Source organism: Sus scrofa, chromosome 5 (genome assembly GCF_054392235.1).
Source record: "Sus scrofa isolate SSC_HxYL_T2T_F1_AM1 chromosome 5, Sscrofa_HxYL_maternal_Yorkshire_Landrace_v2.0, whole genome shotgun sequence".
NCBI lineage: Eukaryota > Metazoa > Chordata > Mammalia > Artiodactyla > Suidae > Sus > Sus scrofa.
The window spans coordinates 76868619-76894517 of NC_139387.1; the positions used below are offsets into that span (position 1 = coordinate 76868619).

The 25899-nt window shown below is 53.5% G+C and overlaps 1 protein-coding gene and 1 long non-coding RNA gene across 51 annotated transcripts in view; one reads left to right on the top strand and one right to left on the bottom strand.

Moving 5' to 3' along the window:
* Positions 1–8314: 8314 nt before the first annotated feature.
* The window catches only part of MICAL3 (microtubule associated monooxygenase, calponin and LIM domain containing 3), a 241772-nt gene continuing 224187 nt past the window's right edge, over positions 8315–25899 (bottom strand). For 34 of the 50 annotated variants that reach the window (XM_084957132.1, XM_084957128.1, XM_084957155.1 and 31 more), the window contains 7 exons: positions 24209–24319; positions 22857–22950; positions 19028–19078; positions 13249–13314; positions 11118–11217; positions 10835–10908; positions 10428–10761 (listed from right to left, as the gene is read on the bottom strand). In XM_084957132.1, coding sequence (XP_084813258.1) covers positions 10577–10761; positions 10835–10908; positions 11118–11217; positions 13249–13314; positions 19028–19078; positions 22857–22950; positions 24209–24319 — 681 coding nt within the window. In that variant the 3' untranslated portion in view covers positions 10428–10576. Of the gene's footprint in view, positions 8818–10016; positions 10762–10834; positions 10909–11117; positions 11218–13248; positions 13315–19027; positions 19079–22856; positions 22951–24208; positions 24320–25899 lie in introns of those variants that run through there. The other 16 variants (XM_084957167.1, XM_084957170.1, XM_084957147.1 and 13 more) reach the window with 7 other exon arrangements.
* On the top strand, positions 16958–23225 carry LOC146403468 (uncharacterized). The gene is made up of 3 exons (XR_014804083.1): positions 16958–17398; positions 21838–21955; positions 22719–23225. It is a non-coding gene; the product is annotated as an uncharacterized LOC146403468 (long non-coding RNA).

A 25899-nucleotide genomic window follows, 5' to 3' on the forward strand; every position in this document is an offset into this window, starting at 1 on the left:
ACAGCTCCAGCTCCAGCTTCGACCCCTAGCCTGGGAACTCCCATATGCTGCATATGCAGTCCTAAAAAGCAAAAAAAAAAAAAAAAAAAAGAAAAGAAAAGAAAAGAAAAGAAAAAGAAAGAAAGAAAAAAGAAAAAAGGGGGATAGGCCAATATCTTTGATGAACATTCAGGCAAAAATTCTCAACAAAATTTTAGCCGTCTAATTCAACAACACATAAAATGGTCGTATACCACAACCAAGTGGGATTCATTCCAAGTTCACAAGTATGGTTCAAATCACTCAATGTCATACACCAAATTAACAAAAGAAAAGTAAATCCCAAGGGAACAGAAATAAAAACAAAAATAAACCAGTGAAACCTAATCAAACTGACAAGATTTCGTACAGAAAAGGAAACTGTAAAAAAAACCACAAAAAGACAACCTATGGAATAGGGGGAAATAGTTTTAAACAATGCAACTGACAAGGGCTTAATCTCTAAAATATACAAACAACTATACCACTCAACAGCAAAAAAGCCAACAACCCAATCAAAAAATAGGCAGAAGACCTGAATAGATATTTCTCCAAAGAAGATATACAGATGGCCATCTGGCACATGAAAAAATGCTCAGCATCACTAATTGTTAGAGAAATGCAAATCAAAACTATTATGAGGTACCACCTCACACCTGTCAGAATGGCCTTCATTAATAATTCCACAAATAATAAATGCTGGAGAGGGTGTGGAGAAAAAGGTACCTTCCTTCACTGTTGGTGGGAATGTAAATTGGTACAACCACTATGGAAAACAGAATGGAGGCACCTTAGAAAACTAAATATAGAACTACCATGTGACCCAGCAATCCCATTCCTGGGTGTATATCCAGATAAGACTTTCCTTGAAAAAGACACATGCACCCATATTTTCATTGCCGCACTATTCACAATAGCCAAGACATAGAAACCTAAATGTCCATTGACAGATGCATGGATTAAGGAGAAGTGGTATATATACACAATGGGATACTACTCAGCCATAAAAAGAACAATGATGCCATTTGCAGCAACATAGATCAAATAGAGACTCATACTAAGTGAAGTAAGTCAGAAAGAGAAAGACAAATACCATATGATATCACTTATACCTGGAATCTAATATATAGCACAAATGAACTTATCTACAGAAAAGAAATAAACTCACGGACTTGGAGAACAGATTTGTGGTTGCCAAGGGGGAAGGGGAGGGAGTGGGATGGCCTGGGAGTTGGGGGTTGGTAGATGCAGACTATTGCATTTGGAATAGAAAGGCAATGAGACCCTACTGTATAGCACAGGGAACTATATCTACTCACTTGTGATTGAACATGATGGAGGATATATACTTTGCTGGGTTACTTTGCTGTACAGCAGAAATTGACAGAACATTGTAAATCAACTATAATGGAAAAAAATAAAAATCTTAAAAAAATGAAAAAGAAATCAAAAGCCGTAAACCATATGATTATCTCAATAGAAAAAGTATTTGACAAAATTCAACATTCATTCATGATAAAACCTTACCAAAGTGGTATAAAGGGAACATAGGTCAACATCATAAAAGCCGTTTATGACAAACCCATAGCCAATATAATGCTAATAGAGAAACGCTAAAAGCCTTCCCTCTAAAATCTGGATCAAGGGAGTTCCCATTGTGGCTCAGCAGTAACGAACCCGACTAGTATCCATGAGGATACGGGTTCAATCCCTGGCCTCGATCAGTGGGTTAAGGATCCAGTGTTGCGGTGAGCTATGGTGTAGGTTGCAGACTTGGCTCAGATGGTGTTGCTATGGTGTAGGCCGGCAGCTATAGCTCTGATTCAACCCCTAGCCTGGGAACTTCCTTATGCTGCAGATGCTGCCCTAAGAAAAAAGTAAAACAAATCCGACTGGGAACCATGAGGTTTCAGGTTCAAGCCCAGGCCTCACTCACTGGGTTTAGGATCTGGCATTGCTGTGAGCTGTGGTGTCGGTCACAGACGAATCTTGGATCCCGCGTTGCTGTGGCTGTGATGTAGGCTGGCAGCTACAGCTTCAACTGGACTCCTAGCCTGGGAACCTCCATATGACACAGGTGCAGCCCTCCAAAAAGCAAAAAAAGAAAAAATGATATTGTTAAAATGTCCACATTACCAGAAGGAATCTACAAATTCAATGCATCCTCTATCAAAATTCCAATGCAATTTTTCACAGAAATGAAAAGAAAAATCCTAAAATTTGTGTGGAACCAAAATGTTTCTTTCCTTTTTTTTTTTTTTTTTTTTTTTTTTTTTGTCTTTTGTCTTTTTAGGGCCGCACCCATGGCACCTGGAGGTTCCCAGGCTATCGGTCTAATCAGAGCTGTAGCCGCTGGCCTACGCCACAACCACAGCAACACAGGATCTGAGCTGCGTCTTTAACCTACACCACAGCTCACGGCAACACTGGATCCTTAACCTGCTGAGCAAGGCCAGGGATCAAACCCGAAACCTCATGTTCCTAATCAGATTCATTAACCACTGAGCCATGACAGGAACTCCCCAAAATGTTTCTGAATAGCCAAAGCCACCTTGAGAAAGAACAAAGTTGGAGGCATCATGCTTCCTGATTTTAATCTATATTACAAAACTACAGACATCAAAGGAGTATGTTATTGGCATAAAAACAGACACAGAGATCAGTGGAACAGATTAGAGATCCCAGAAATAAACCCATATGTATATGGTCAGTTAACTTATGATGAAGGAGCCAGATATGTACAGGTGGGGAGAGGACAGTCTTTTCAATAAATGTTGCTGAGAAACTGGACATGCAAACTGAGAAATTGAGACATGTAAAGGAATGAAACTGGACCCCTGTCTTACCCCATACAAAAAAAATCAGCTAATGGAGTTCCCATCGTGGCTCAGCAGAAATGAATCTGACTAGGAACCATAAGGTTTTGGGTTCAATCCCTGGCCTTGCTCAGTGGATTAAGGACCTGGCATTGCCATGAGCTGTGGTGTAGGTCACAGACACGGCTCTGACCTGCGTTGCTGTGGTCTTTTTTTTTTTTTTTTTTTGTCTTTTCTAGGGCCGCACCCTCGGCATATGGTGGTTCCCAGGTTAGGGGTTGAATCAGAACTATAGCCGCCGGCCTACGCCACAGCCAGAGCAACGTGGGATCCGAGCTGTGTCTCTGACTTACAACACAGCTCATGGCAATGCCGGATCCTTAACCCACTGAGCAAGGCCAGGGATCAAACCCACAACCTCATGGTTACAAGTCGGATTCGTTAACCACTAAGCCACAACAGGAGCTTCTGTGTCTGTGGTGTAGGCTGGCAGCTGTAGATCCGATTTGACCCCTAGCCTGGGAACTTCCATATGCCACAAGAACAGCCCTAAAAAGCAAAATTAATTAATTAATTAATTAAAATAAAATTGCTATCTTGAAGAGCTATCTGTACCTTATATTCAGAGCAGCACTATTCACAAGAGACATGGAAACAACCTACATGTCCACTGGCTGATGAATAAAGAAAATAAGATATACATATTATATATATTAATATTTATATTAATGGAATTCTGTTCAGCCATAAAAAGGAGTTCCTGCCCTTTGCAACATCCTTTATGGATGGACCTTGAGTGCATTATGGTTAGTGAAGTAAATCAAAGACAAATACTGCATGATCTCACTTATGTGTGGAATATAAAAAAGCCTGAGATACAAAGAACAGACTGGTAATTCCCTGAGGCAGTGGTGGTTGGTGGGTGAAACAGTTGAAGGAGGTCAAAAGTTATAAAATCAGTAAGTCCTGGGGCTGTGATGTTGGCATGGTGAACGCAGTTCACTCTACCCTATACTGGAAAGTTGCTAAGAGAGCAGGTCTTAAAAGTTTTCATCACAAGAAAAAAATTCAACTGTGTGAGTGAGGTTGTGGATGTTAACCAGACCCCACTGGTGGTCATTTTACAGTGTTGTACAAATATTGATCATTATGTGTGTGGCTGGGAGTCAGAGGTCGAGAAGTCCAAGGGGTCCACTCTGGGGGAGCCCAGGCTCTAAAGGGGTTAGGAAGAGGAGGAAGGAGAGGAGGGGACCCCCTGTGCCCCACCTTCCTGCTGAGCTGCCTCAGCCACTGGGCCTGTCCTGAGCTGGATGGTTGCTGGGGCTTCTGTGGGCATCTGTTCCCTCAAACCGGGTAAGTGAGGTCTCTGATTTTCCGAGACAGATTCTTCTGGGGTGGGGGCTCTGGGCCGCGGCCAGGCTCACGCCTCACTTCCCTATGCCCCAACCCCAGACTCCTCTCAACGTTTTCACAAGCCCACAGATGCCACCCCCTACCTCCTACATCCGGCTGACTTCTAACTTGTGAGGTCAAGGCTTCCACGTAGTCGGGGATGGGGACCGTCAGCTCGCTCCTGCTGGCTGGCGCTCGCTCGCTCTCACTGGCTCCAGGGGCGGGGGTGTTGGGCAGGTTGGTGCGCTCTGCGCGCAGGAACCTATATCCGCAGAGGCCAGGAGAGCCCTTCCAGCCCCTGAGGACCCTCGGAGCCCTGTGGGCGCTCCGTGCTCCCTGCCTTGTTGCTCCCGCCTTGACCGTGGGAACACAGTGGGGTGGAGGGAGGGAGCAGGGAGCGTGCTGACATGCAGGGGGCACCTCGGCCCCAAGGCTCTCGGGCCTGGGGCGTGGGGTGGGGGACCATCTCACCTCGAAGGTGCTTTCCCACCAAGACAGAGGCAGGAGAGTCCGGAGGGCAAGAGAGCAAATCCAGCAGGACAAGAGGGGGAGGGCTGGATCCAGGGCGGGGGCAAAGCTGAGTCCTTCTCCAGGGGAGCTATCTGGGAGGGCAGGCGAGGCCCTGGGGGCTTGGCTCGCCTGGAACGTCTGATGTTGCCTCAAGCAGGTCCCTCCCGCCACCACCACCCCTGACCTTTCTCTGTGGCCAACAATCTTAGCCGGGAGGCACTCATCCCGGAACCAGAGCTCCCGAGGTAACTGTGGAAAAGGGCCTCCCGGCTTGGCGTCTGGCTCTGGTCAGAAGGGACTCCAGGAGAAGAGCAGACCCGGACCATCTGGGGCTTGTTGGGGGAGGGAAGCTGAGAATGAGGGCCAAGCAGTGTCCAGAATCCTGCTCAGCAAGGACAGCACCAGTAGGACCCTGAGCTGTCCTTGAGGGGTCAGGGACTCTTGTTGGACCCTGGCAGGGAGGAGCAGATGGCTGGGTTGGAATCATGAAGGCCTCGCCTCATGGACAGTCACGGACATATCCGTTTCCCCACATCCCTTCCACTCCAGCGGCATCCTTGCTCCCCAACTGCCTAGAGCCCAGGTTCGAATTTTCTGGGACCTGGGCTTAGCAGCTGCTGCAGGTCCTGTCCTGGGTACTGGGGTGGAAGCAGCTCCATGGCCTCTGGGGCACCCCGGCTGTGGGCAGGGCCCAGGCACACCCTCTAGGGGAAGAGCCTTGGGGCTCGGTGGCCACAGAGGGACAGGCACATAGCATCTCTGAGCCCCCTTCCAGCCTCACAACCACTTTATGGGTAGAGAGTGAGGTATTTTCCCATTTCAAGGTAAGAAAAACAGGTGTGGAAAGCCACAGGCAAGATCAACTAGCCAGGAAGTGGCCAGAGGCCAGATGAGATTACTAGTCCAGTGCTCACTTCATGAAGTGGCCTCCAGTAATTTTCTCCTGGGGGAGCAGTGGGGAGGGGACAGGGCTCTGGGTGTCATTTTTAGGGGAGCATAAGGGAAAACAGGGGGCAGGGAAGTCACCCTAGTGGCTTGGGGGAAGGCAGGAACTGTCTTAAACTGTGCTCCCGCACGCCCTGGGGAGCAAGCACACCCACAGGACTGCTTGATACGAGGGTGGCGGCTGGCCCTCCTCCTGGCTGAACTAACCACTCATCTCTTAGGCACCTGAAGACCTAGCCCCGTGGTCCAGGGCTCAGTCCCCACCTCAGCCACCAGGCAGGGCTTCCTGCTCAGTCAAGGCCTGTCCCATGAGTGACTGTGCCTCTCAGCCCTTCCCCAGGTTCAGGAGGGAGGGAAGGGTGGGGAGGCCTGGGGACATTGTTCTGTTGCTTCCACTTGCTTTGAGCACCAAGTGTATCACCTGCCTCCAGCTGCTCAGAGCTCTGTGGGCTCTGTGGGCTGCACCCCAGGCAGGACCACCCAGGTGCTTCTGCCAGTTGAGGCCACATCCCAGGTCCGCCCCAATGTCCTCCCCCTGCTCACAACCCTATTGCCCACCCCTGACCGCATCACTAGGTTCTGTCCAGATGTCTTTTCACTGTTCACACCCTCCTACCTGGCTTCCCCAGCAGCAGAGATGCCCGGGGAAAGAGCTTGGGGTAAAGTCTGCAGCAACCTCAATGGAAGGAGTGGGGGGGGGGGGGCATTTGCATCGCACTCGCCTGACAGCGTCCCTTCTGAATGTCCTGGGAACATGGCCGGTACCTATTCAGTTAAGTTCCTGGGAGGAAACAGAGGATTTGGTCCAACATTAAAATCAGAAATAAACTGCACCTCTGTGGGCTCACCAGACGCACCTGAGACGGTTTTGGGTAGAAGGAAGCCAGCTCCTCTGTCCTCCTGGGTCTCTGACCTTCTCCAAGGAGAATCCATCAGGTCAGGAAGGACGTCTGTGCTGGGTCGGGGCCCTCAGCTCTCAGAGTCCGCCCTCCTGGGAAGCGGCAGGGAAAGCTCCCTGGGCCTAGTGGGTACTCCATCTGCCCGGTTTGGATCTTCCAAGCTCCAGGCTGTTTACTGTTGCAGGAAGATTTTCCTTTGCCTTGGATCCTGCCTGGCCCACGTCCCACTCAGGTCCAGAGGCTGGACTCTAACCTACTTCAGACTCGATGTACCCTCTGGTTCTGAAAGGCCAGGCTGGGCGTGGGCTGTGTGTGCGCGTGCATCCCGGGACTCGGGCTCCCTCCGCATCTGTCCTAGAAACAGAAGCCGAGCCTCCACTGCCCTGTGCCGGCCGTGGCTGCAAGACCACCCTGGGGGGGGAGGTGCATGGGGAGGGGGCAGCCACAAAGTCTACCTGCAGAGGCCTCCATGCCCAGCGCCTGGCCCACCTGAGGATGGATGGAGCATCTCTGGGCAGAGTCTTCCGCACAATAAAGTGAAATAAAATGGCTCATTCTGGGAGTTCCCTTCGTGGCGCAGTGGTTAACGAATCCGACTAGGACCTATGAGGTTGCGGGTTTGGTCCCTGCCCTTGCTCAGTGGGTTAACGATCCAGTGTTGCCGTGAGCTGTGGTGTAGGTTGCAGACGCGGCTCGGATCCTGCGTTGCTGTGGCTCTGGCGTAGGCTGGTGGCTACAGCTCCGATTAGACCCCTAGCCTGGGAACCTCCATATGCCGCAGGAGTGGCTCAAGAAAAGGCAAAAAGACAAAAAAAAAAAAAAAAAAAAAAGTCCCATTCTGCCCTTCCCATTTTCCACCCTGGTCCCCATGAGGATCAGGGTTGGGGGGATTTCGGAACCATGGACACAGTGGTTTCCTGGATGTAATGGTGGCAGCTGCAGGGCGACCTTCCCTCTGGTTGTCTGCCTAAGGCCATGTCACCTCCTGCCACCTGGATGGCTGTGAACTGCAGCCAAACCCTGCCTGTTTCCAGCTCTAATCAAAGGAAGACTTTTTGAGACACAAGGTGGTGGGGGGGTCAGCACAGGGACACAAGCCCCACTCCCCCCACAGGCCCAGGCCTGGACCCAGCCTTTGAAGAACCTAGGGCTCAGCTGCATCTATTTTTTCCTACCCAACGCCCACATGGTGTGGGAGGCTCTGGGAACTAGCCTGCTCAGCACTGAGCCCACCATCCGCCCTCTTCCTGATGCTCCAGAGGGAAGCCCTGTGCCTTTGGGATGAGCTCCCTGGGTAACCAGGAGGTGGCCACACTCCTGACAGCACACCCAGGGGGGCAAAGGGAGCCAGAACATCAGCTGGTTCCACGGCCCTGTGCTCTGAATGTTCTTGGGGAGGGTGGCGACTTAGGCCCAGAGGCTGCAGAGCCCACAGCACCAGCTGCCAGGGCGCAAGGTCATCCCAGAGTAGGACTCTACTTCACAGAACACGTCTCTGCAGGAGGGTCCCTGACTTGCTTCCAAAAGCAGCTTCTTATTCCCAGATTGGTCCATACTCGTTCTCAAGGGAATGTTAGTGGATGGCCAGGATAAGATGGACAAAAATTAAGTTGGCTGAAAAAGCACAAAGACTGCATTCTTCAAACCGCCCCCCTGCCACATTGGTAGATGTCACGAAACGGGGTGTCCTGGTGCACTGCCAACCAACGGCATGACTTAAGAAACACACCCTTCTTCTTGTAAAAACTTTTATTGCGCATAAAATGGCCCATTCCCCTTTGTAGGTCAGTTGTTACCATCTTTACATTTTTTCTTTAAACTCTCTCCATTTTCTGCCCTCCTGAAAAATTCTGCTCTTTTGAAGATAGTCTGTCATTGCTGGTCAAGAGCAGCTGGAAGGTGGCTCCTGGGGGCAAAGGCCAGGAGACGCCGTCTGAGCAGGGCTGGACCCGCTGGTGACCTTGGACTCAGGCCAGGGGCCCTGCTGCCTTCCCTCTGCCGAGGCGGACTCTGGTCGCCCCTGTCTGGGCTCGGGCTGACTCACACTCTGGCATTTCAGAAAGATTTCCTGCTGCCCTGCCTTCAAGGGGACTTGACTGGAGCTGCGTGCAAGTCCAGAGCTGGGAAACACTGCGTGTAGCCCATCAGCAGGGCGCTAAGACAACCTGCAAACTAGTGGTTATAAAATGGGACCTTGAGGAAAAAGTGCTCTCTTAGAACCTGAAGTAGAAGCCCTGCTGGAGGAGCTGGGGAGCATTTCTGGGCTTCTTGGGAGCCTTCCGGCCATCCTCACACCTGTAGGCACAGTGCACTTCTGGAGTGGCAGGTGTCCAGGCGCTCCTGCTACATCGGGCCACGCAAGCCTATCATATGGCCACGTCCCTTCTGGCCACTGTAAACTTGTCCTCATCCCGGGTGGCAGGGGCTCCAGAGGCAGGCCTGGAAGTCACAGGGCCTGTGGGTGGTGGGTGAGATTAGGCAAAGGCCACACAGGCGATGAATCCTAACCCAAGCCCAGTTTTACTGGATGGCTGGGGTTTAAAGCTGGAATCTAGAACACCCTATGCTTCCCCCTTTTAAGAAACGAGAATAAAAATAGAGGCTCTGCCTCATTAGAAAGCAGGAGGTGATGGTCAGAGGCGCCATGGGTGAAGCAGTGCGTCCCTGGATTCCACAAGAGATGGCAGCTCTGGTACACAGCGAGGGAGCCAGTTCTTCGCTCCTCTGCAGTAAGAATGACTGTGTTCTGGTTGAGGCACGATGCGGTTCCCCAGGGACAGTCCCAGGTTGGTGCGGAGGCCTCTCGTCCTTCCACGCTGGCCTGGCTCCACCAGGAGCTGGCTCAAGGGCCTCAGGACTGGACCCCTGGGGCCAACTGTACGCTCACGCTGGGGGGCGAGCTTGGCAACAACAGCTCTGTGAACTGCACTCGGAGGCCTGTGGTGGAACCACGGCTAGAGCTGGCTTCACTGTGCTTCTCACCCCATGCCTCACTCTGGGGGGCATGTGGGGGGGGTGCAGGGCTGTTGTGTGAGTGTGACCAAGACCGCAGCCACCCTGTGCTGTCACGGTGCCTCCAGCTGCAGGCCCCACATGCTGGTGTAGCCCACCTAAAACTTTCTAAGTGTTGTGGGACGTGAGACCTTGGCACCAAAACTGAGGATAAGATGGGCTCTGAAGCGCCAGGATTCCAACAGTGTGGGCGACAGGCACCTGTGCCTTGTGGCTTGGCTTCCAGCAGCGCTGAAATGTATCCTTGACAAGCAAATGGCACAGACACGGACGTCTGGTGCCAGGTGGACAGGGGTCTTCTGAGTGGGGACCCACACGAGGGTCTCAGCTGGCCCGAAGGAGGGTAATAAATAGGGCGATAAATGTGGTCCGTTGGGCCACACCTCCACAACCGCTACCCCAGGTGCCAGGCCATCAGTGTCTCTGGTAAAGATACAAAAATGAAGTAGCTTCTTTTCAAGTATTAAAAAAATAAGTTAATTGACAAAGAGGGTCCAAAGCGGCCTCACGTCTCGCCAGGCTGTCAGCTGCGTTTGGCGCAAACACAGGAACAAAGCAGAGAATGGGGGCCTCCTGCCCAAAGGGACGGCCTATGATGACGCTGGCCCATCAGCGGGGCCGGATGCAGGGCCTCAGCTGTCCCCCAAAGTCAGGGTTTTTCCAGTGTTGTGAATTGAAAGCAAAATGCAGCAGGTTCAGGCCCCAGGCCCCAGCAGGGAGAAGCCTGGGGTGTGGCCCCCCCAACCCCAGCAGGAGGAACTTCCAGCCCAGCCTCACCGCCCGGGGTGCTTGGGGAGCAGGGAGCAGCCTCCTCCTTGTCCTCTGTGGGCAGGCCTCCGTCCCACACCCTACCCTACTCCGCCCTCCTCTCTCTAGAGCGGGAGGTCGGGACCTCTGAGGAGGCTGAGCTGCCCAGACTCGTGGACATCCGAGCCCCAGGGGCAACAGGCTGCCCAGGTCTGGGTCCAGGTGGTTGGTGGGTGCTCAGGACCAGTTCAGGCTGAAGCCCTTGGACAGCATGGCGGCCTCCAGGTCCCGGTCCTCCTCCTTCTCCCGCAGCCGCTGCTCCTCCAGCAGGGCCACCAGGGCATCCCTCTGCTCCACCACATCCAGCATCTCGTTCAGGATCCGCTTCTCCTCCGACAGCTCCTCCTCTGTCTTCAGGTGATCTGGGCAGAACCCAACAGTGAGGCCCCAGCAGGGGAGGAAGTAGCGGCCACACCCGCCTCCAGACCCTCCTACCTTCCACAGCCATCCGCTCTCGGAGCTCCTGCTGTAGCCGGCTCTGGCGGTCCTCTAGCTCCAGCTCCCGGGCACTGGGGACCCGGGGGTTTCCCGGGGGAAAACACACAAGTGATTGGGGGCCACACACCTCCTTAGCCCCTCAACAGGGAGGGAGCTCAGGTCTACTGTGACAGGCTCCGAGCCCACATCCCCCAGTGTCCCTGGCCCGAGGCCTCCAAGCCCCTACTGTGACAGGTTCTGGGCCCACGTCCCCCAGTGTCCTCAGCCCAGGGCCACTCACAAGATCATCAGCTCTGACTCATAGCGCACCATGGCATTCTTCTCCTGCACCAGCTTGAACCACTCCTGCATCAGCTTGGGGTCATCCTGCTTGCCCATGCCTGCCGAGAGAGAGAATGTTGGGGTGGGCAGTGCCTGCATCTCCTGGCCCAGGAACCACCACACTGGGGCAAGTGTGCAGAGCCCAGCAGGATGCTGCCTGACACCTCAGGCCAGGCTGATGGCCTCTGGCCATGAGGGTACCACACCCCCAGGGACCACAAGCCCAACCTTCCTCTGTCCCTCAGGCTGGCCCTCGCCCCTCAGCGACTGGTGGTGGCTCACTTGGGCCTCCCCTGCTCAACCGCTTTCTTGTGGGGTGTTTTCGGGGCTCTGCCCTTCTTGGCTTTTTCATTCCTTTGGTGTCTATTTGGTATGTGCTAGTTATGAGGCCTGCTTTGAGGAGACGAGTCTAATGAAGAGGGATATGGGAGACTAAAGCACCAGGGCCTTCCTTCTCCGGGGCTCTCACTAGCCAGCTCTTTGCTGGGCCACTGCCCTGAGGCCTCCTTCCTCACATCCTCACCAGGGAAGTCCCTCTCTAACTTGTGGTCCAACAGGCTTCCTGACGGATGCTCCTAGCGACCCCTACACGGCAGACGTGGTCCATCCCTGGGTGCCTTCAGGACTCTCACAAGGGCAGAGGGACCACAGCCTCCCTGCTCTGATTAAGATCGGCAGCACCTTCTGGGGCCAGTGCTGCCCACACCCTATTTGGCTGACACCTGGGTCTCCACCTGGAGTAGCCTGACGCTGCCGGGCTCAGCTGCAGTGAGAGGAGGGAAGGTCTCCAAGGAGCCACACCCCTAGAGGGAACACACCCCCAGAGGGAACACAAAGAAGCCATAGTGGGGTCCTGCCTAAATGCAGAAGCCAAACTGCTGGTGGCTCTTCACTATTTTCAGATGAGCCACTTGACAATCTGAGGAAAGCTGGGGACTCTCTTCCTAAGAAAACGCACATGAATACATCCAAAAACTGTACAAAGGGCTCCTGAAGTCCACCCACGGCTGGGCTGAGGCTGGGGTAGGGAGGTCCCTCCAAGGCCTCTGTGCTACGGGTCACTGGTAAGAAGTTCTCTCCCAGTAAAACCCAACCCAGAGACACAGGGATTGACCCTCAGGGTCCTGACCTCCCACCGACGTTCTGGGTGCCGTGTGCCTGGCACCCGTGGCCATACTCCAGAGAGGTGGGAGGGCACCGTGCTGGCATGAGCAGGGCTGTGTCTGCACTGAGCTGTCCCTGAGCCCTGGCCGGTCCAGCCTACTGCTGAGTGAGTGCTGAGCGGCCAGGGCCTGGGGCTCCCCCCCCAACCCTGACCACCCCCCCATTCCTTCCTGAGCATCTCTGCACAGTGTGCCTGTGTGGCATGGGATGGAGCCCGGGCATGCAAGCTCTCCAGGGCAGCAGGGCAGGGTCCCCTGGGCAGTCCCCTCCTTCTTGCTGCCCCAGCGCAAGGATGCCTCCGGAGGGACGGCTGAGGGGAAGGCAGATGGCGACAGTCAGGTGAGCGCCATGGAGAGCAGAGGAAGGTTAGCGGGTTAGCGGTGGCCACACTCGCCGTCCCCGCCCACATGCCTTGTCAACGACAGTCTCATCACCACAACAGACTGCAAACCAGACAAACTGAAAACACACACACTCAGCAAGACACAGGGCAGAGGAGTGTGCTTTGGAAAGAACTGGGGCATCTGTGTAGACCAGTCTTGGGGAGGTCAGTATTCCTCGACTCCACTCGTGCAAGTTGCTGCCACACGGGAGGGGGCTCCTCCCCCATGTCCCGGCCCCTCTATCTGCTGCATTTGAGGCTGAAAGGCCTGACCACGAGCAGTGGCCTGGTACAGTGGGACGCCTGCAGCCCAGCGGCCCCTAAAGCGGGATCTGCTCCCTGGCTTCACCCCATCCCCCATCCTCCTGAGACAGTCAAAGGGATACTGTACCTCGTAAGGAACTGCCACATACTCATGGGATTTTGTAACAGGGCTACCAAGAGTCAGAGGAAGAAAGAGAAAGAGCTGGGCCTCAGGTCCCTGTCGTTCTTGTATTGCTACGCCCCTGGAGGCAGTGGGGAGGAGGGTGAGGGGTTACGTTACCTTCCTGGACACAGCAAGGGCAGAAGGAGAGAGGTCTACGCCGTGGAGTCCCGCCACTGGGCTCAACTTCAAAAAGGGCCAAACAAGGAGGAAGAGAAGACGGCCAGAGAGAAGGGGGTGTGGGGTGGAGACAGACAGGGAGAAGGTGAAGTGGAGACACGCAGAGGACAAAAAGCATAAAAAGTGAGAAAGGAACAACAGGAGGAAAAGAAAAAAATACAAGAAATGGAGAAGCAGAAGCAAGGGAAACACAGTCTACAAATGAATTCAGTTTTTTTTCAGCACAGAAACTGAACAGGAGCAGCCTCTGGCCCACAGCAGGCTGGCTACTCCCTGCTCCTCTGGTCCTTGCTTGTCAGGGGGAGGCGTGGGGACACCTGGGAATTACTACGTGGGGTCCTCTGGATTTGGGGTTCCCCCATCAAAAACACCCAAAGTGTCTGCAGGTCAGCGGCCAGGCCTGAGTGAGAGGTTCTCAGACGTCACCATCCATGTGGTAAGTCTAAGGGCTGGCAGGGGGTGGGGGGTGGTGCCTGTGACCCCAGGTCCCTGTGCCCACAGAGAAGCTTCCCGTCACAGAGGCAGCACCCAATTGCTGGTGGGCCTCCACGGCCGACAACCACGATGTCTCAATTCTGAGCCAGGGCCCCCTGGGGAAACGCATGCTCACAAAGGGGGCCCCACCCATCCGAAGCCAGGGGAGCCGACTGCCCCTCTTCTGCCCCTTCCACCTCTGCAGAGGGTCCACACCACAGCTGGGGACACTGTCACACCATGGACTGCACGACAGGACATGCCGAAAACTCACAGAAACAAAGCTGGCAAGTTGTGGACGGGGCAACTGAGAGCAGAGAGCGTGCAGAGGACACAGCTAGACTCAGGGGCCTAGGTGCTTTCAAGGAAGGGGAGCTGCTCAGCAAGGGACCATCACAGAACCACAGAACCACATGGCGGTGAGCAGGGACTTGACCATGAGAAATAACGCTGCTCAGGTTAACAGATGAACAGATGGGCCAGGCAGACAGGCTATGGGTTGAGGCCCTTTATTGTGCAATAGGGTAAGTTCAAGTGTTATGTTTTCTCTTTCATTTAAGCCCTTCTCTCATGCTCCACGGGGCTCTGCACTGCACAGTGAATCTGCTATGGGGTGAGACTTTGGAATGAAGGCCAGAGGTTTTGTGTGTGTGTGTGTGTGTGTGTGTGTGTGTGTGTGTGTTTGGTGTATGGAAGAGGCTGTGTTTGATGACTGTGCAGTGGTATGTGTGGTGTGTGTGCAGAGGCCGTGTGAGTGTGTGTGTGGTACGTGTGCAGAGGCTGTGTGTGTGTGCACGCATGTGGTGTGTGTGCAGTGACTATGTCCAGTTGCTGGACGGCCGTGGCCATGACTGCCTGTACGCTGGGGAAGATGATCAGGCCCCTTACTTAACGAACACCTCAGCTCGTCTACTTCCACTTTCTCTGCTTCAAAGCTCGCACTCACACTCCCCAATAAACCAACAAGCTATAGGGTCAGCACCTGTGCCGCTTACATGCAACCAGGCCGTGTAAGAGGAATGGCGTCCGTGCTCATTAGCAAGGGACGGGGATGTGACATATAGCTGTTGGCATCCAGAACAAGGCAGTGTGTGCCTGCAGGACACACAAAATAGTCTCCAGCCCCTCGTGTGGACCATGTGCATAGAACCTTCTAGCACAGAGGACGGCGCAAGGTGATAGGGTAGGACCGGGGACAGAGGTGAGGGAAGGGGCAACCTCGCACAACAGGCTAAGCGACATGAAAGGGCCCAAGAATGGGAGCCGAGCAGGCGGGGCTGTGCCTCCCCGCTCAGCCTCCCCACGTGCTCCAGGATTTCTACAGCACATATTTTATGATCAGAAAAAGACATCCAATAAGTATTGTTTTAAAAGGAGAACTTGAGGGGAAAAACCAGCCAGACAAGCGGAGTTCCACCCCAGACCTGACCCTGAAACAAGTGTGCAAGGCAGATTGAGGCACTGATTTTGAGTCAGCCTCTTGGCGTTTCTGGAGATGCGAGAGACACAGATTTGGTTCATGGCTGTAAGGGCAAAGACGCTGTCACACTTAGGGCAAATAGAAGTTTTCTGCAACTGGTGTGGCTGGAAGCATTTGTCCAGCAGCCAGCTTGATTGCCCTGGGCTGCCCTGCCCAACATGACCCATCCTTCCCAACATCGGGGCAGCTGACACGTGCCACTGAATTTTGAAAAGCTGCAGCAAGGCACGCACAGCAAGGCATGTCCCATGATATTTTGGAGTGATGTGTGCTAGTGCACCACAGTTCAAAGCCCTGGCCCCTGCACTGGCCCTGGGTGGATGCCTGGACAGGCATCGGCATACCTAAAACAAGGAGCCTGAGGCTCAGGGGGTCAATGGTGGCACAGCCCAACCAGAACCCAACCTCCCTCTCTCCTTCTGAACACAGGGGGCCCTTCCCAAAGGACCAACAGAGGCTCCAGGCAAAGCCAACAAAGGGACGCAGCTTGGGGAGGGGTTCACATGGAGAGCCACTCAGGTGCCAGACCTGGAAGGGCCACCAGGGCAAGTGGCCTCCTGGGGACATGGTGAAGTGGCCTGGAGCCAGGTCTTGTCTCTGAGTTGGGTGCTCTCCACACGACTGCTCTGCCCCTTGTGGTCCAGGACCAGTGGGCTGTCCTGTCTTCCGGCTCCCCAAACACCTGTTCTTTCTGAATCTCCATCTCCCTCCTGCTTCCTCACAGAGGCTGTGTCCAAAACACCACATTCTTCCTCCCAAGCTGTCACCTGACTGACGATAACATCAGGATGGCTGCGATCCTATGGCTGGACGGCGGGCGGGGGGGTGGGGGGGAACAGGACATGTTGTGCCAGGAGGAAGGCTCTGGCCCAGCAGGCCCAGTCTAAACACACACACACCCCAGAGTGAGGCTAATGCCCAGTCTAAACACACACACACACACACACACACACACACAGAGCTGGGGAACCTCAGGCCCAGTCTAAACACACACACCCCCCAGAGTGAGGCTAATGCCCAGTCTACACACACACACACACACACACACACACACACACACACACACACACACACACACACACACACACACACACACACACACACACACACACAGCTGGGGAACCTCAAGGATTTAAAGCTACAGCAAAACCAGGGTGAGACTAATGCTCAAACCTAATCCACCAGCATCCAATTAAGGGAGGCAAACAGACAGGAAGGCTTGGGAGGGAGTGGCAGGCAGGCGCCCCCTGCCCTCACACTGCATCCCACAGCAACAGTGAAACCCCTTTCCCGTGCTTTATGCTACCTTTCTGAATCACTCATGTGCTTTCAATTTCCCCTTGAGGCGCACAAACCAAGAGGTGAGGGATTTGAACACTAGAAATCAGGTGTATTTTTAATGGAAAGGTCATCAGAAAGAGGTGGCTTTTAAGCTTTCCATCTACCTGGTCCAGTGCAATGAGGTTGGTGGCTGGGTGGGCAGGACCCTGCTTCTGTACTTTAGTGGCTTCCTTCAAATCACAAGGTTCAGCTTTGTGAAAAGGAACCGTCACACTCTGTGGCTCAAAATGAGGCTTTCAACAGGTCTGGAGCCTTTACAAGTTAGCTGAGAGCTGTTATAACACCCCACAGAAGCATGAGAGTGTGTGGGAAGAGGTGGGGCAGGGGTCTAGAGCCTGGCCCCTCGGCAGCCGCTGGGTGCTTCCTCTTACGCACACAAGAAGGAAAGCTGTGCTGTTTCCCTGGGCCCTTCCGGGACCTAACAGTCAAGAAGCAATCAGTTCTACATTTCAGGCTCCAAATTTCAGACGGGCAAATTCTCTCCAAATAATGAATACTATTACCAAGTGCTCCAGGAAGGAAACAGCAGCAGAACTGGAAAGGGTGCTGCTTCTGGCACCTGCGTTCTCCTCCCAGAGCCTGAGCAGGGAGGGCTGAAGACCGTGCTCTGCACCTGCGGCCAGTGACCTCTATGCCGTGAGGGGAACCCACAGAAATTCAGACTGCTCTGAATCAGGAGCTGACAGAGGCGGCGGGGCTGTAGCTGTTTGACACAGGCCTTGACAATCCAGAGACACTTCCTCATTCCATTTACTCCACTTCCCCTGGCATCTGCTGGAATTCTACACCCGGAAGGTTAGTGGCTGGAGTCCAGGGGCACAGACATGGAAATAGCCAACCTCTCACCACTCAAGTCTGAGGCACTCAGTGTGGCAACAGCATTTAAGCTGGGAGGAGAAGGGGGAACAGGATTTTCAAGAAATAGGTTTTGACAGTTTTTCCTGGGAGACATTGAAGTAAACAGAAAATCTTTTTCATATACTGAGATCTGTTTGGAATTGATGTGAACGTTGCCCAGGGGTGTTGGGAGGGGCGAGAAGGGAGCCCAGAATGTTAGTCAGGGTAGGGGGTTATGTTAGTTGGGGTGTAAGCACCAGCCCTTTTACAGCATCAGTGACCACGAGGTGGCAGCCCCTGGACACCACAGGCTCTGGGGCCCTGGAGGGATGCGCAGAGGGCAGAGCCTGTGGACTCAGGTCAGAGAGCAGAGCAGAGGCCAGCAGAGCCTCCTAACTGGAGGTGCCTTGCTAAGAACAGGGCTGTTTTGAATTGGAATCCCAGAATTATGCTCTGTTTTTTAACTAAAGTGACTCTCTCAAAAGGATGAGATTATGAAAAAGTGAGAGAGGACGGGCTTGGCCAGCTCTTCCATTTTTAAGGCCACTTCCAGGTAAAGAGCCTGCAGGGAGAGAAAGAGGTCAGACAGCCCGGCCCAGCCCTGGGAGCCTCAGGAGCAGTCCCTTGGTGGGCTCCCAGTGTGGGCAGCCTTCCAGCAGGAAATCTGCCCAAAGTCTAGAGGTGAGGCTCAGGCATGGGCTTGTTTCTCTGACCTAACACAAGCAGTTGGTGAGCTTTGTGCAGCAAGAACCAAACATACTGAATTCCTTTGAGATGGTGGTTCTCCTACTTTAGAAGGCATGAGAATTGCCTGGAAGGTTTGTTAACTCAGGTAACCAGGCCTCACCTCCAGTTTCTGATGCAAAAATTTTGGGGCAGGTCCAGAGACTATGCATTTCCCAGAGCTCCAGGTGATGCTGCTGCAGTGGGTCAGGGACCACACCTGGAGAACCACTGCCTCAGACTCCCATCTTTGCTGGAAAGAGCTGCAGAGCAGGCCCCAGGCCAGAGCGAGGGGACAGGAGCACTTGTCACCACAGCCTCGAGTCTGATGGATCTGGGCAGACACCACAAGCGACACCCTTTGGGTGCTTTGGGAATTTTGAAGGGAGGCACGAGTACATCCAGATGAAAACATGGAGGCCGATCTCTCCACATGATGGGCTCTGAGTGTGGTGGATGGTGAGCTTCCTGGTGGACAGGACCCCACAAATCCCGAGGGATAAGACTCAGGGAGGCTGTGCTAGAGTGTGTGCACATGTGTGCATCCGTGTGTATGAGGCCATGTGAGTACATTTCTATTGCCAAACAACCAAACAGCACGAGAGGGACCAGGATGCAGATTTGAGGTTGATGGGCTGGGGTAGGGAAACTGTTACCAGAAAAATTAAAATAATTCTGAGCAGCAATAGATGTCTGGGGGCACAAAGGAACAGGACGACGGGCGTGCAACTCCCTTTGAGCTGGAAAAGGGCCTGTGCTTTTGCCGTCTGGTTATGGGGCCAACCTGCTGCTGTTGGGAGCAGGTGGGAGGGCGGGTGGGGGCGTCAGCAGGGTTAGTGTCGGCAACAGGTGCTGCATACATACCACCCAGGTGCAAGTCGATGAGGTCACTGTAATAAGACTCTCCCCAATAGTCTACAAGGAATTGGTGAAGAGAGTTACTGGATCAGATGACCCTCCTGTCCCCCAAACCCTAAGCAATCAACAGCGTGAAGCATGAAAGACACCCAGAGATGCAGCAAGAGGGCAAAGGACTGCAGCCAGAAAGCACGTACCTCCTCAGGCCCACAAAGACTCCCTGGGGCGAGGGGCCGGCACAGAAACCACGGGTTTATCCCTCCTCCCTCCGACCAGTTAGGACAGAGGCCTTGGCTTTGTTGGGAGTCCTGTTAGACTCAACCTCATCTAACAGAGATTTTAAAGAATTCAAGGGCAGATCAAGGGCTACTTACTTCCTTAGTTTCTGAATATTAGAAGCTCCAGGTGTAGGGGCTGACAGTGAGAGGTGAACGCACTAAAACAGCTGTGCCAGGACACCAGCCATCAGCTCACCCCGTCCACATGGACCACACAGGGAGCAGAAGGAGACCCTGTTTCTCCTGTGCTCAAGGCTCCCAGGGTCAGCAGCCTCTCTCAGAGCAGGAAATGAGTGGGGGTGACACGGGCAGCCAGCCTGTAGCTCCGCAGTTGCCCAGCTAGCACTCATGTTTGTCATATGCCTGGGACCTGACAGGGTGCTCTGAGGGTGTCCTTGCAGGATCACGAACAAGCTCAGAGCAGAGGCAACTGCAGTTTGCTACCCTTTCCTCCAAATTTCCCAATCTGGTCCTGGCAGCCTTTGGTTCCACAAGAGGGTTTCCCCTCCAAGGACACACCACCAGAAAGCAGAGTGAGGCTGACCCGGGGGCTGACTTTGACTTTGAGTCAAGGCTCCAGAAACAGAGGGCATCCCAGGTGCTCCCGACAAGAAGCCTCGTGTGCCTCCGCCGTACCCAAGCTTCTGGACCCAACAATGCTGTCTGGATAAACTCGAGCCCCAGACAAACTGAGGTCAACAGGCTGTCAGGTCCACATCAGAGCTGTTCTCTGGAGGAAGCTTGGCCACTGAGAGTGCCCACAGGCTGAGGCTGAATGGCCAGTTCAGGGAAGCAGCTGACCGGACTATGGGAAGACTACAGCCTCCCACACTCAGCTGAGATGGCCTTCTCAGGGCTGAGCTGGACAGATGGGAGGAAGGGATGCGGGGCCCAGAAAAGGGCATAGGCCACGTGTGCAGTGTAGCCTCAAAGATCTCCCCCAATGAGAACAGAGCCACGGGGACTTCTGACAAAAGGGGGTCTGGGAAGTGATGAGCTTAAAATAAGAAAAGCGAAGTAAGGTGTGCCTTTGGTCGAGATACCCCATCCTGAGTGTTTCCCAAGTGCAGAGTGGGAATCTCCCGATGGAGATTTGGAAGAGAAGATGAATATCTGGACAGAGGTGCTGGGAAGCCTTGCTTAGCAGACTCTGGACTAGAACAGCGATTTTCAATCTGCTCCCTGGAATCCTCGGGTTCTTCAAGGGGTGGTCCAAAGGTCTCCCAAATACCGATTCACAAATACTTCTAACTCACCGAAAATTTAAATAGCATACACCACATTCAAATCTTTGCTCTGCCAATGTGTAACCCACTGAAGCCCATCAAGATGTCAATCTGTGCTGCGAGGTGAACTTGTTTTCATGAGGCCCCCAGGACCAGGGGGTCCTGCCCTCTGCACGTGAGCATCTGCCCGGCCTGTGATGAGTAGGAAGAGGATGGTTCATTCATCAACTTATATACTGGTCTGTAAGCAGAGTTTTGTTTGGGGACCAGCGTGGTTCCCCAGGTAACATGACACACCTCATAGCTGGTCCTGTGTTCACTGTGCGTCCGGGAGCGTCACTTGAGATCCAGGTTCACAAGGGGTCTGAACTGCTGTGAAAACAACTCCCACGGCTCCACTTGAAGCTTCAAGCATTCAGGTCACTCACCCTGCACAGGTCCTGAGACCCCAGTGGCTGTGAATGACCTGCCCCACCTACAGCCATCACCTCTGTGTGTCAGGGTGTCCATAACACTGCAGCTCTCCAGCATAACCCACATTCTCAGATTTGTGTTTATTCACATTTCAGAGTAAACTGCTTTGTACTTTAAACATGAACTTATAATTTGGCTTGTAAAAAATGGTTCTGCTTCTGATAAAAGTTTGAAAACCACTGACTTGGATGAAATTCTGCTTGTATATGTTTATGAAAAAATTAGAACAGGAAATTTTGGCAAAATCCTACACCAGTCTCTAGTGGTCCATTTCCTCTGAGCCCTTGGTAGTCAGCAGCCTGAGCAACGTGGCCTGTCATGGAGACGCTGGGGGTCATTGTGGACCAGCAGTCAGCAGGTGTGTGAGAGCTTTACACAACATGGCCCTCAGAGCATTATTCCTTGAGGACTCAGGCTGAGTGTGACCATGAGTGGGGGGGATCCACCTCCACTTCCACCTTGGTGGAGGTAACTGGAGGGGAAGGTGAGAAGGAATGATGCTGAGCCCAGGCCCCAACTGGCATCTTCCATGAGGGCGGGGTCCCCTTGTAGCTGGGGGCAGGGCATCCCTGGTGGGTTCTGGTGACTCTTCCAGGTGGCCAGGCTTAACCAAGGAGGCCAGGTCAGAGCACGCAGGACAGGGAGTAGAACAAAGGTGGGGACCCTGCCAGGTGAGCTGGAATCTCTGCTCCTGGGCACAGGGGCTGGCGCACCCCACTGGGTGGCTTCCACATGTCATTGGGTGGCCTGGGGCTCACGCAGTAGGCCCAGCATCAGAAAAGGCACAAACCAAGACGCTGCAGCCTCATCTCTGTCTCATCTGTCTTTTCACATGAAGGTCATCCCTGAGTCGACTGTGAAGCTATGTTGTGTGGCCTGGAGGGGCGTGGAAGGAGACCTACTTCTGTGCTTGCCCCTACCCCACGGACGCAGAGTGACAGCAGTGCTCACACCAGGTCAGCCATCAGTCAGTCCTCCAGCAAGATCGGAGGCCGCAATGGGATGCATCTTCCTGGTCTTTCTGCAGCTTACCCAGACGGCTCGTGCGGAGACCCCACCCTCCGCCGCAGGGGAATGGGGTGGCAGTGAGGGGCTGTGCAGACCGCATCGCTGCCTGTCTTCATGCTGACCCCAAGACCCTTGGGACTCGGAGGCTGTGCCCTCTACAAAGGTTGGATGGTCCAGATTCAGGGACCCTGGACGAGGCCGAGAAGAGCTGCTCTGTGCCTGGGTTATGACTATAGCTGGGCCGGCCCAGTGCTTTCAGGGTCCTGAACCAAGAGGGCTTCCTGGTCCTCGGCCCCTCCTTGCTTCCTCTGAGCCCAAGTGTGCAGGGCCCATCCACAGGATCTGGGGACAGTGAGATGACCGTCCTCCCCGCCGTGGCTCTGCCCCAGGAAGTAACCAGCATACAGCCTTCTCAGCTGTTTCCCAGGGTCTACTCTGCACAAGCTCTGCCCCAAGTGACCACACCACGAGAGGGCCCAGGAGGGCGAGGGGGCCCCACATGTGCAGTTCTGTGATGGTTCCTTGTGCACAGCCCCTCGTTCCTAGTCACTGTCTTCTCGGGAAGATGATGGGGGGGAAGGGAGGAGGCCCAGGGTGTCACCAGCAGATAATGGGGACGGAGAGCAGGGCCAGCCCTGAGACAGAGCAGGGGAAGGGGCCGGGCTCGGGCCGCCCCAGACACACGTGTCTGTCTCCTCCTCTGTTTAACAGGAAGCCCCAGACCTCAGTGATGAGGACACCAGAGACGCCTCTGCTGCCTTCTAGACACGGTGATGGGACATTAGCCTCCTGCGGGGTCAGGGGGACCTTCCTTGAGAATAACCTCTTCACTAGGAGCCCGGATGGTACCTGCTTCCCCTCGCAGCGCCTTCTCCACCGCGACCCCTCTCTCCTCCAGCTGCCGCTGCTTCTCCTCCACCTGCTCCAGCTGCCGCTGGATGATCTGTGGGCCAACAGGACAGAGAAGGTGGGCGAGGGACAAACTAGGGGAGGCTTCTGAGGACAAGCAACACCGCCAGGAGGATGTTCCATCCTGAAGAAACAGCTGAGGGCACATTTTCACACAGACAAGGAAATAAAGTCCAGGGGTCCCATCATGCGGGAGGAATATTTTTGTTGGGATTGGATTTGTGGTTAATGTTTCTTGTTGTAGAGTTTTAAAAACTGTACTAATCTTTATGAACACAACTATACACATATAATTTTATTTAAAAAATACATCATACTTCAGTGACTTTTAATATGTTGCATTAAGAAATTGGAGTTTCAGTTGTGGCTCAGCAGGTTAAGAACCCAACTAGTATCCATAAGGATGCAGGTTTGATTCCTGGCCTTGCTCAGTGGGTTAAGGATCCAGCATTGCAGTGAGCTGAGGTGTAGGTTGCAGACATGGCTTGGATCTGGTATTGCTGCAGCTGTGGTGTAGGCCGGCAGCTGTAGCTCCAATTGGACCCCTAGCCTGAGAAGTTCCATATGCTGCAGGTATGGCCCTAAAACACAAACAAAAAGAAATTGTTTTCTGGAGTTCCCTGGTGCTGGTGGCTCAGTGGGTTAAGGATCAGGTGTTGTCACTAGCAGCTTAGGTCACTGCTATGACATGGGTTTGATCCCTGGTCCAAGAACTTCCACAGGCCCTGGGTATGGCCAAAAAATAATACAAAGAAAAAAAGAAATTATTCCCTGTTTAAAAAAGTCTGGAAGGCCCAGGAACCATGAGGACAACTCTGATTTCTAACTCTTAGGTGCACAAACGGTCGGCTGGTCCCAGCTGCATTTTTTTTTTTTTTTTTGTCTTTTTAGGGCTGCACCTGCCACATATGGAGGTTCCCAGGTTAGGGGTCGAATCCAAGCTGTAGCCACTGGCCTATACCACAGCCACAGCAAAGTAGGATCCCAGCCACGTCTTCGACCTACACCACAGCTCACGGCAACACTGGATCCTTAACCCACTGAGAGGGGCCAGAGATGGAACCTGTGTCCTCATGGATTCTAGTCAGGTTTGTTTCCACTGAGCCACGAAGGGAACTCTCTCAGCCATCTTCTGATAACAGTTCTTACAGATGCCCTAGTAGGCGTTACGGCAATTATTCCAGAGCTATGGATTTAGGAAACGTGAAGTTTGGCTCCTCCCTTTCCACCAAAAACTCACCCCAAAGACGCTCAGCCAAGGCAACGTGTGCCTGTGCCTGGCTGCGGATTACCTGGGCCCGGTGCAGCCGCTTGAGCTCCTCCTGTTTGGCCTGCCTCCGAGCTGCCTTCTGCACACGCCGGGTCAGCTTGGCGTTTAGCTCCTCCTCTGTGTAAGTTCTCGGCTGGAGGAGAAGAGAAGGATTTCCTCAGACAGGTGCACGCAGGCCTGAGATGGGTTTGCAGGCTGCCTGGCAGGGGCATGGAGAGCACTGTCCGAGGCCACAGGGCAGACGGGGTGAGGTGGGGCAGAATTCCAGGCTCTCATCTCTTCAGGAGGCCACATGCCACAGGAGACCGGCTGGGAGACCCTTTCCCAGGTGTAGTAGGGGCAGGAAGCTGAGGGCCTCCGATGGTTGGGCATTAGAACAAGGCCAGGGGCCCTTTACTGTTGAGATCACCTGTTTCCCAGGTGAGGATGTCTGTTCTTTTTAAGACTGTGGAGGTAAACATGTAGGTCAAATGTTTCCCCAAGGCTCCGGCTTGCAGCAGGCATACAGGGAAAGGAAAAAGAAAAACCAGGATCCTTTTATTTTTAATTTTTTTTTTTGTCTTTTGGGACCACACCCACAGCATATGGAGGTTCCCAGGCTAAGGGTTGAATCGGAGCTGCAGTTATTGGCCTAGGCCACAGCCACAGCCACAGCCATGCCAGATCCGAGCCACGTCTGCGACCTACACCACAGCTCACGGCAACACCAGATCTTTAACCCACTGAGTGAGGCCAGGGATCGAAGCCACAACCTCATGGTTCCTAGTTGGATTTGTTTCCGCTGCGCCATGACAGGAACGCCTTAGTTTTTTTTTTCTTTGCTAGCAAAAGCCACTTTCTGAGATGAGCACTAATCATAAGGTTCTTTGCATAAGTCACATCTGAAGTGACCAGGGATGTTTCTATTTTAAGTCTGAATGAACCCAAACTAGCTACAGTGGCCTGAAGAAGGATGGAGGTGAACCTGCATAGACTCTGGGGCCATCAAGAACAGAGGAGGCACTTGCCACATGCAGTGCAACTGCACCTGCAAATGTGGCACCGCAGGCACCAGCAGGGGTGAGAGAGGGTGAATGGGGGCAACCACTAGACACCTTTACTGCCTCCAAGAAAATGAAAAGGGCCTTTATAGACTTTTTGGAGACTTTCAAGTTCAACTCATGAGTTTAACCTGATACTCTTTACTCTAAGAGTTCAAGTGCCAGTGCAGGGCCACCACATAAGGATGTCACCAGGCTCCAAAGCCCTAAGCATCTAGCCTGTGGCTTACACAGCTGAAGGCTCATAAACTCCCCATTCCTGTGGTGCCCAGCCCTGTCCCACACCAACGCCTGGAGCGGAATTATGGCATGCCCTCCAGCCTGTGAAGGGCAGGGCATCTCCTCCTCCTCGGCTGCAGGGACGGACATGGGTTGGGAGGGTGCGGCAGGAGCGTGGGGCGGGGAGGTGCACCACCTTTCATGCACGATGTTACCCAAAAGCCAAGGCAAGTGGGACATAAACTGACTTTTAAGGGGACAAGATGGAGAGCAAGACAGGATGGCAATAATAAAAATTAAAAATTAAAAGCGGAACACAGAAATGGAGCAAAATCAGCTAGAAATTTAAAACAAACACGCGAGACTGAAACACATAAATACTTTCCACATGTCACCCAGGATGGCGGAGCATGGGCTGGGTGTGAGGTCCCAGCAGTGGCACCTCAGTGAACTT